The 11462-nt window shown below is 42.0% G+C and overlaps 1 protein-coding gene across 1 annotated transcript in view; it reads right to left on the reverse strand.

Annotated features, from left to right (window-relative positions):
* Positions 1 to 11005, reverse strand: part of KCNH5 (potassium voltage-gated channel subfamily H member 5) — a 234939-nt gene extending 223934 nt beyond the window's left edge. The window contains exon 1 of the mRNA XM_067554914.1: positions 10556 to 11005. Within this exon, the coding sequence (XP_067411015.1) occupies positions 10556 to 10628 (73 nt within the window). The 5' untranslated portion in view covers positions 10629 to 11005. The remainder of the gene's footprint in view (positions 1 to 10555) is intronic.
* Between the last annotated feature and the right edge of the window lie 457 nt (positions 11006 to 11462).

Below are 11462 nucleotides of genomic sequence, written 5' to 3' on the forward strand. Positions count from 1 at the left end.
GTAAAGAAATACATGATAAGATATGGGTAATTTAAACTCATGTAAACTCGATGCTGTGTGATCCAGAAAGGAATATATTTTCCTTCCATGTTCAGTAATGCACAACTTGCCGGGTACATTACTGAGAAGGTGAAAAAGTGGGGAGCACTTACATCTGGACCATTCAATATTGGCCCCTGCTGAACAGTGGATATTAGATGTGATGGACTCTGATCCAACATGGGAAATTCTCTGCTCCTACATTCCTAATTAGCAAACTGGCAATATATCGTTCTTTGAAAAGAACAGATGCAGCTAACTTTAAAAATTCCACAATTAGTAAGGTGAAATGTCTATTAGTGTATTCACTCTTGCCTGGATTTAATAGATGTGCTGAAAATGCACTTCCATTTTCCATCTCCTTTGAAATAAAAGTCCATTTTTATTATTTCTAAGCTTGTTTAATGGCACTGGGTCCATCAAGCATTTTTCCCACCCCCATCTTGCTGATGTGCTGCAGAATGCCCAAAGCACAGTTCTGTAGGATGTATATATTCCTTTAACAGATACTTCTAAAACACTGAGGTCTATAAGAGAACAGGAATGCAGGTCTCAGGCATCAGACATGCCTCAGAAAGAGTTCCTAGCATCTCAGAAGGGTCAGCAGACCTTTTAATGAGCTATTATTCTCATATTTACAAACTTTAATACAGCTAGCAAGCAACTGTACTACTGAATGAACACATTTAGCAAATATTCCACCTTTTGCTAGCACTACTCCTGTAAAAATCAAATGTATTTTACGGTTCTCATGCTATTTTGCATATAAGCTCCTTCATATAAAAAAGTAATAGGAAGCTATGTTGTACAGCAGTGAGCCTTTAATATTATCTACACAATCTCACAAGAACTAGTCTTCAGCTTTGTGCTGAACCTGGGAATCCCGGTTTTAAAAAATGAGCAAATGTTCAAGTAATTTTTTTTTAAACAACAAAACGCCCAAAGCGGTGTAAAAATGAACATTACGTAACGATGGGAAACAAGAACAGCTAAATCACTGTAGGAGATGTGTTTAACCATGTGAAGAACATCGTCTCTGATCGTCTTGTTTTAGAAATACTTGAGTACAATTTGTAAAAAAAATCACCATTTCATATTTATATCTCTTCCCGGGAGAATATGCAACTAACCTTTTAAGGAACCAAACAACTATGTTGGAAAGAGAAGATATACAAAATCAAAGACTCAGTAACACAATCAGAAATAAAAAATAGAAAAAAGAAAACATCTTCCCATCTAAGTAGATTTATAACCCAATCAATTTTACAAAAGTACTGCACTTCCAGCCCAGACAGAGTGCAGCCAGGTACTGACAGGTTGCATGAAAATGCCTGGAATTCCATTTCAACTTTGGCTTGCTTCTTAACTCTCTTATGAGAGTCCCAAACCACTTACATGACTGTCAATCAACTATCCCGATAACTAAACTGAGATAAGCATCATCCTGCAATCTGCCCTACCTCCTCTTGGAAAACTTGTTGGACTCCGTACAAAAAATATTTTAAAATCCTCCTCTCCCCCTTATATTTTATTTGCTTTTAAGCCAATCTAATCAAGCCTGGACACAAACAAATAATGATATTGTATTGAATTTAGTCAACAGATCCAACCAGGCACTGATGGCATGGCACATAACCATAGAGAATACAAGAGAAAATCATGATCCTGCAAGCTGATCTGCATGGGCAGAGCCCCACTAGTCAAGGGGGCTCTGTGCAGGTATAGCAGTCTATCCATGTGGAAGTTTGCACAATCAGGAGCCGACATGGTGCTACAGATCAGCCATTACAGTGATACCACAAACCTCCTTATGACATTCTTAACCTGTACTGCAAAGGCCATTCTGTATGTTCTAACAAAGTGATTTTTTTCATGCCCTTTAAATATGTAGAATGTCAGTCTTTTCAAATTCATCCAAAGCTCACTTCTGAGATCTGCTTGACGAATTCATCACAGAACAATTTCCTGCTTCAGATATTTGTACTATTATTGTTGTTAACCTTCATATTACAATAGCAAACCGAGTAGCAACTCACAATTAGTTCGCCATTGTGCTCTACAAGCCATGATCTCTGTCCCAAACAACTGCTCATAAAAAAATTGTAAAACTGGATGCACAAATATGTTTAACTGTTTTATCATGATGTAATTTGTATGCTATGAGCATGGCAGTTGTCAGCAATTTACAAGGCAAACACAAAAGGAAAAACCATTATAATCTGCATTTAATTTATTGTCTAAAAATTCAAAAGTTAAACTGGTTGCTACACAACAAGCCTAGTCTTATGCATGGTGTGATCTTTCAGTTTTTGTTGAGGCAAAATTCCCCATTTACCTCAATAGACATTTACATCAATAAAGACAATAGGATGTCCCCATTGCTTGTGTGAAACTATGTCTACACTTGCTGCCAAATTCGGTGGCAGTCGACAGGAGATACGCAAGCTACGCAGAGTAGCTTGCGTATTTCCCATCAGCTTCCTAAATGCTACTTACTATGGTGTCTTCAGTTCACTGCGCTGACGGGAAACGCGCTCCCGTCGACGAAGTGTTACTCCACCTGGCGGAGGTGGATTAATAGCATCAATTTCCTGGTCAATTGAGCAGAAGTGGAGACCCGCTCAATCGATCTGGATAAATCGATCCATCAGTTTAGACATAGCCTGAAAAACTATTTTATTGCATCACGGTCACAGGTTTTATACTGCTTGCCTTCTAATTATTTACCACAGAGTTAAATTAGTTGAAACCTTTCCCAGTTACCTTTTTAAATGTCACAGATACCAACAAACTACCCATAAAATATCCAATGAGTCAGTTCTCTATTAAAATTATGCATATTGCAATTGGACCAAATCCAGCCTGCCTTGCTTACCTGGGTAGCCCCGTTAAATTCAAAGGGAATGCTCATGGGAGCAAAGCAAGCAGGATTCGGTTCATTCTGTGTGAAAATGTCTACCTCAAAAGTAAATACTAGTTTGCTACTATTGCTACTTATCTGAAAGTATTACAGAATATACAGAAGCTGAAAGTGAATGTATTTGGAAGTCATGTAAGAAATGTAAAACGGAAAGCTTTTATACCATCTTATACCACTAAGGTATGTTTATACATATTAATTAACGAGAAAGTAAAACCCTAAAAAAAAAATCTCCTCTGCTATTTACAGTGCTACAAAATATTGAACCCCAGGGCCAAGATTTTCAAAAATAGGAGCCTAAATTTAGGATCTTAGATTCATAGTTAGGGCTGATTTTGCTATGATATGCATAATTTCAGGCAAGTGTCCCATTAAAGTCAATGAGACTACAAATGTGCACAAAGTTAAACACATACTTAAATATTCGCAGGATCTGCGCTTTTTTTGGTACCTACCTACTCTTCAACAGTGCTGAGCACTCAACACCTCCCATTAAAAAGCAACGGGAGCTGTTAAAAATCAGGCAAGATCCTAAATATGGATTTAGGATCCCCAATTTAGACTCTGCATTTGGAGAATCTTGGCCCCTAATTCTAGTTTTACCAAGGACCTAACCCTGCAAACACAGATACGTGTAACTACTCCTGTGAGTAGTCCCACTGAACTCACTGTATTTCAAGCAACATGTTTTGACAGAGAGCAATGATATCTGATTTTCACATGCTCTGCAATTTGTGAGATTGACTGACAATGTTCTGAAAGCTAAATGCTATGCACACCGGGCATTAGGGCCCAATTCTGCAGTCCTGACTCAATCCAAACTCCTAATGAAGTCATTAGGACTGCTCACAAGTCAATAGGACCCAGCCTGTAATTTCAAATATGTACTGTTCTCAGATCCACATAGGAAAGCTCAACTCTGAGCCTGATCACACCACTCTGACTCATGCAAAACTCCCCTTGATTCCATTGAGATTCCCTCCCACTCTGAGCCAGGACTGCAGGATTGGGCTCTAATACCCGTTTACATAGCATTTAGCTTTCAAAATACGGTCAATCATTCACACAAACTCCTGAGTATGTAAAAACCAGACATTATTCTTCTTTGTCAAAACAAGTTTCTTGAAATATAATTTATCTTGAAAGAATTACTATTCCACAGCATTACCTCCTTAAATACTTCCATCGAAACAGAAAATAATGTTTTATTCAGTTATTTAAAAATATCCTATGTTTCAGTCACTAAATACTGGCTAATCACCAAATACAGTGATAAAGTAGGCAAACTACATGTATTTCTCATTCAATTAACTTTCTTACATTTGTCATTGGTTATATAGCTCTTCCAGTAAGAACAACAAACTAAATGTTTACTCTAAAAAGCAATAATTCCATTTTACTGTTTTCTTTTAGATTTAAACACTGATCTGTAGATGCAATAACACTTAGAGCGCCCTCTTGTGACATGTACTGAATACTGTTCTCCCTGAAGAGAGGTAACAATCCCTCTTCTAGTGTAGCATCCAGGTGTCATTAACTTGGAAAGAAAAAGTATTTATAGACATAAAAGATATCTGCATTGTAATCCAGCCTATCAAATATCAGTGAAAGAAACCTCCCTTAACCAAAAAAATGCTATTGTTCACATTTGTAAATTATTAAACTGGTATGGATTGTTCATGATCAAATTTTAACTTAACAAAACATTATAAACATTAAGAATGTGTAGTTGCTGTATGTACAAAGCTCCCCCAGATTTCAACAGGAGTCACAGACATTTAGGGCTTCAGGATGATGCCCTACAAAGTAAAATCTTCTGGGCAAGAAGAGAGTGCCTGGGATAGAAAGCACTCCTCAACAAGTTACTGCAATTATTATATAAGAGCCGATTCAGAATCCATCCTCAGGTAGACTTATATATGTAACCCAAGAATTTAATCAAATTCCAGTTGCAATCATATGGATATTTCAAAAGTAAGGCTATGCATTTCAAAAGCTAAATGATCCACTAATTATTATAAACTTATTAGACCGAGTTTATCCTCGACCTGACTACAATGTAGCCGAACGAGTTAAATCACAGATTAATTTGGCCACTGGTTTATAGCCTCTTGTGCTTAAGGATTTAGGTACCAGTGAAAGGTGCTTAGCCCTAGTATTTCTACTAAATTGTTTTAAAGAATTTTCACAATGGACAGAATCTTCAGTTGTATCGGGGTCAAACAAAAATCCATTTAATTATTGCCTTCTTCCTCCTTACCAGACACAAGGAATCATGCAATTCCTGATGGCTAGTTTGAGGGGCAGAAGAGGGAAGTTGGCACTTATTTTATTTACTTATATTAATTTTTAAAATGTTAAATGTATGTATACAAAAAGTTTACATATTTGATTGTTTCCCTTTCCCCTCCCTCTGTGCATCACTTGTCGTCTTAGCCCCAGACCCTGCAACTGGTTCTGCATGGAGCAGTTCCTTTTGCCTATATGGAACCCCACTGACATAACGGAGCCCCAGCTGGGAACAAGGGTCCACCCCTACAGATCTGATTGCAGAGTTGTGGCATTACATTGTAAGTTCTTCAGGGCAGAGCCCAAAGTGAAATCCTGGCCCCATTTAAATCAATGGCAAAATTCCCACTTCCTTCAGTGGAGCCAGGTTTACACCCCAAGTCTTAGTGTATAGTGCATAGCACGATGGGACCATGTTCCTGATTGGGTCTCTAAGCATTAATACAATAGAAGTAATAACTAATAACGATAATGATAGCTCTTGGTCTTTAAATTAGGGCTTGCTCCTCTGCAAGTTTTGCTTTCTATTGCACCTTGTAGGAAGTCCCAAGGGTAAACTAGTTACAAACCTGTACATTTCCATGCAATCAGATTATGTCTTAAACACAGGTTTAGGACTTCACTGCTGGATTATGCAAGCGGAGAAGATGGACAGTGAGGACAAATTTCTCCTCTCATGTTTACACAGCTCAACTCAGTGTCAACTTCAACATTTGGCTTTCCCTGTGTGTGTTATAGAGATGGGCCCGAGCTGCAAACTTCAGCTCTTGTTTCAAAGCCTGGGGATGTCTGGATGCAGGTCCCATCTCTCATGCTGATGTCAGTGGAAGCTCTGCACATATAGGGAAAGCAAAAAATCAAAGGTGTGCACTACTGGGATGATCTGAGAGGAGGGTTTTGCCCTCAAGTAAGAAATGTCCTTTTCAAAATCTCAAATTCTAATAAAGGTAAAAGGAAACATCAGTGATGTGTTCTCATGCAATGTTCTCGTAAAAAAAAATTCTCCCTTTGCCTGCGTTAAACCTCATGTACCGGGGTACGTGAGTTTACAATGGGAAAGCATAAAAGACTGGGAAATCTATACATTTATTTGTTCATTAACTTCAAATTTCTTATAACCATAGCCAAGGGGGAAGGCAACACAACATGGCAAACACAAAACAAAAATAAAAAAGGCACAGGTATACTCTGGGCCCGACCCAAGGCACAAGGTGGTCAGTTGAAATACTCCCATTGACTTCAGTGGGCTATGAATCAGGCCTTTCCTGGGCTTTTGTTTTGTTCCTGAAAAATGTACTGGGTATGTTGATAGTATAGCAGAGTGATGAGCTTGGGCATTATCAGCTGTGGGTGGGTGAACAATTTGTAAAGAGGTCAAGGGTTACCATCCCCTGCAGGAGCATGCATGAGGAGGGGCAAGCAGGGGCATGGGCCCCCACAGTCGGCGGAGGCACAGAACTCCTCCGGGGCCAGGGAGGGGAGAGCAAACTCCACTGACTGCAGGGGCTGTGGCGGGGGGATGGGGAGACGCAGCTCCACCGGTCAAGGGAGTCACAGAAAGTGCCCTTCGAAAAGCAGCCACATTATTACTGTGCACGCCCCGATCCCATGGGAAATCCTTTTCAAACTACCTGATGCAGTAACTTGGTGCTGTCCAAAAGGCAATAATAATTTGCTCCTCAAAAGAACTCTACAGGCTCCAGGATGAAAACTCATCCCTGGCAAAGCTAATTTAGAAAAACTAAGAGCAGGGAGGTAACAATGCTACCAGAAAAAAGGAGGTCACCCCAAATCTTCCCATACTTTTCAACAGGGAGGTATAATTTTAACTAAGGGTTCCAGGAAGTCCACTCCAGCATATAGATCACAGAAATACAGTGGCCAATACATCTCTTTTTATATGCATTTTGACTCTTTTCATGATGGACCCATTATGAGATGTCTCTTGAATTTAATCTACAGTATTTTGTAACCAAACCTGAGGGAAGGGAAAGGTTCACTGAGTTTCCTAAACAGAAAGTTTCCAGTTCATGTTAAAATCAAACATATGACTGTTTTTAACACCAAGGTCTAGCTACCACACTCAATCTGTGCACACAACTCCCACTGTCATCAAAGGCAGAGTCAGCAATGAATTTCAACTTCATAAAAATCACTGTAATTCACTATATAAATGTTCAGTTGTTTAATCAAGATTTATGGCCATAAAGAAGCCTGATTGGGACTTAAAATGTGATTAGAAATCATAAGCAAAAATAGCATTATTTAACCTGGAAAGAAGCTTGAGGGGGCTAGATTGAGGTATACAAAATGCTGAAGAATAAAAAATGAGAAGCCCTTTTTGTTTACCCTGTTGCATGACAGTGAAGAGCAACTTGAAATCTGTGAGTACAAATATAATAAACACAAAGCAATATTACTTCACAGGGTGTAAATTCCTGCTTGCCTTACACTGACTACAGACAAGACTATGGGGAGTAGGATTTGGTCCACTGAAGAGCCATTCATTTTGGCCCATGCAATATAAAACTCATTGCTAATGAAAGATGTCATGGAATCCAATAGTGCTGCTTATTTCCAAAAAGCATGAATAATGTTATGACCATGACAACATTAGTCATTAAGTAAAATGAGGATAATCTAATCTCATGCTTCAGGGTATAAAACTGATTACCTGCATGAGCTAGGAAGAAATTCCCAACCCATCTATCAATGTACAATTGGTTTGGTGCATTAGGGGAGTTGTTGCCTTCCTCCAGCATCAGATATCAGCGGCTGATTACAGGAGGCAGATTAGAGATTGATCCCATATGACAAACCCCATGTTCCCATTTCTGGTCAAATTTAAACTGGATGGAAAACAATGTACTTTTAAAAGTACAATTAAAAAAAATAAACCTATTGAGCTTTTCTACTTTTTGGTACTTTAAGCCTTACTAAACTTTTATTAGGATGGCCATGTAGTTTAGTTAGAGCAAGAGATTAAGGGTTCTGTTGCCAGCCCTGTCACTGCTTTGCCATGTAACCTGGGGCACAACAATTGAACTGCCCAGGCCTCAGTTTACTCATCTTTAAAATTGTATGCTAATGCTCATCTGTACTTCCTCGATGCTGTTGTGAAGTGTAATTATAATTTATCCAATGCTTTGAGCTCCTTAGAGGTAAGGTACTGCGTAAAACCCTATTATTTCATTTCTCATTTAAAATTCTGGTGAGTACAGCATTACAAGAGACCCCAGCTTTCCGTGATCTTAGCGCTGCAGAACTTGACACAGAATCAGCTGCCAAGCACAGCATTTGATATTGGCAATACAAGAGGAAAGAAAAGATAAAAACATTTGCTGGTTTATTACGCAGCTGACATTTTAAAACCAAGCAGAACATTTTTTGACCAACAATTTCTAGGTCCCTCTCCTGCTCCCATTGAAGGCAATGGCAAAATTCCAAATCACTTCAATGGGAGTGGAATCAGCCTCCAAATTCTTCATCTGACATCAACGACAAAGCCAACAAACCATACCACTTCCGGGAGAAGCATGAAATAAACTTAGCACAGCGCAACCCAAAGCATGGAAGGGACTACCGCTCAACTGGATTTCAAATACCATTTGTGTATTTGTCAATGATACATTCTACAACTTTTTAAATCACTTTCCTATGCTCTGCCCATCTTTTTGATTCATGTTACCAGATTAAGGCAGACATGGCAGTGCATAAATAGTCAGTGTTAGACATGTTGCTGATTTAAGCTTTTGTAGTCTGAAGAGAAACCTGTTTGGTATCAATAGGCCAAATTCTAAGGTCCTTTTTCCATCTTTATTCATCCAAGCTCCTACTCACTTCCATGGGAATTTGCCTCTATAAAGACTAAGCAGGAGGTCAGGGTTTAGTCCAAAGTGTCACTTATGTTTTGTTGGTGGGATGATCTGTAACCATTTCATTACTTTAATGTAACTGTGTGTGATATTCTTAATCATGTTTCCTAATGTGCTGCAAGAGTAAAATAGATTCCAGAGGCAGTGAATAATTTTACGGCCATGGAATTTTGAAAAGCCAGCAGTCCCGTAATTATCCATCTAACGGAGGAGTCTGCGGGTGTGGAGCTGCAGACAATACTTGGCATGTTTGCATAGCCATAGGAGTACCACCACCCAAGTCACTGTAAATCCTAATAGCACCTTTGCAACTGGAATTAGTTTTAAGGTGTTACAAAATTCTAGGGTCTTTAGACCACAAAATGAAGCAGAAAGCTAAGAAGTCAGCCTATTAGGTAGAACCATTTTTTTTAAAGACATAGAATGAATTAAGTAGATATTGAATATATTGTTTCAAAGTATGTTTTTGATTACTTATTCTCAGTATTCTTATACTTATACCTGTTCACAAAAACTCAAAAGTTTTTAAATAATAATAATAAAAAAGAAGTTGTCATGGACTAAAAAAAAACTATAAGAAACAAAAAAGGTACCAAGGAAGAACAGCAAATGCTTGACAGGTCAGATATCTACAACTACAGATTAATTATGTTCTTCATAAAAATTATTTGTATGGGAAATTAGCCGCATGTTTTGCTATTTTAGTGGAAATACACACACGCACACACACACTTTTTCGAACTAATTAAATAAAAAACAGAAAGTGATGGTGGCTAGGATGAGAAAGTTGGACAATTTTACAATAAAATTATCTTCTCTACTTTGTCAGCTGTGTCTATTTCTATTATGGCACTCAGTGTGGGACACTTTTTTTTTTTTTAGCTAAATAGCTAAAGCTACCAGTGAGGGATGATGAAACCTCTCAAAGAACTTCAGGCATCAGGTGGAATTAACCAAAATCCTTAAATTAACAGACCACAGGAAAAAAGCTGCTAAACAAATCAGGGCTTTATTTCTGTCTGATCCTCGCCTGCTGAATAGTGTCAAAGATACAAATCAGCTGGGGGGCTTCGGTGTTATCGCACAGCGGGATTTTTTTTGGGGGTGGGGACAGGTGTATTATGTTGTACTCCCCCAGCCCCATATTGTGCCAAGCGGACGAGCAAGCATATCTGGAAGGAGATTAAAAGCATGCACATGGCTAGAAGGCTGCATCCGCCTCTAAAGACACCCAGCACGCCACAAAGTTGCGATGATAATCTAGCCCAGCAGCAACTAACTTTGGTCCTGATCTCCGAGCCAGCGCCTCTCCCGTGTGCCAGGCACCCGACTGGCCCTGCCAGCCAGGAGGGGTGGCCGGGGCTGCCGTGTCCCTAGGTGGCCCGGGCAGGGCAGGGCAGGGCAGGGCAGGGCAGGGGGTGAGAGTTCTTACCGCTGGAGCGCCGGACGATGTTCTCCAGGAAGGTGTTCTGCGGTGCCACCAGCCCTCTCTTGCCGCCCGGCATCCTGCGCCTGCAGAGCCGGGCTCTGGAGCGGCAGGGGCGCGGCGGCGGCGGCGGCTGGGGAGAGGCGGGGTGGTGTCTCGCGCCCAGTGCCGGTGAGTCGCTCCGGCGAGGATGGAGCAGTTCATGGTAGTAGCGCTCGGGCGGCGGGGGGAGCCCAGTCTGTGGCGGAGCCGCACGCCGGACTCGCGAACCGCAGGCTGCGGGCAGATTGCGCCTGCGCGCCTCCCCGGCCGCTGCCGCCGCGGGTGGCCCGCATGGCCCCGCGAGCTCCGATCCCCGCGAGCCTCAGCCCGCCGCCGGGCGGGAGCCGCGCGCGCTCCACTCCGCTCCGCTCCCCGGGAGCAACCTGCGCTGGCGCGAGCCGGGTCGGGGCTGCCTCCCCCCACGGCCCTGCACAGCGCGCGGCGGCTGTGCGTGCCGCGGGGCTAGCGAGCGGGGCTGTGGCCGGTGCTGCCGTCGGCAGGAGGCGGCGGCGCTCCGAGCCCTGCTGGGCGAGCAGGCGGCTCCGGGGGGGGGGTTGATGCACGAGGCGTGAAGCCCGGGTCGGGGAGGGGCGGGGGTGGCGGCAGAGCGCTCTGCCGAGGACGCTGCCTGGCTGTAGGCGGCGGCTGGATGGTTCCGGGCAGGCAGGGGCGGACCAGAGGCAGGATCTGCCCTGCCCCCTGCCTAAAAGTTACGGGGCGAGGCTCCCGCGGGAGCTGGGCGGGGGCGGTGAATAATTGCGGAGATTTAGGCGTTTGATGCACGGGGGGAGGAGGGAGCCCAGCAGCGAGCAGTGCCCGGAGCGGGGGAGCAGGTGCAAGAGAAGGAGGGGCTCGGAGCCTTTCCGCTCCT

Source organism: Emydura macquarii, unplaced genomic scaffold, assembly GCF_026122565.2.
Source record: "Emydura macquarii macquarii isolate MOO-44397 ecotype Brisbane River unplaced genomic scaffold, CSIRO-AGI_Emac_v2 contig_1551, whole genome shotgun sequence".
NCBI classification, from domain to species: Eukaryota; Metazoa; Chordata; order Testudines; family Chelidae; genus Emydura; species Emydura macquarii.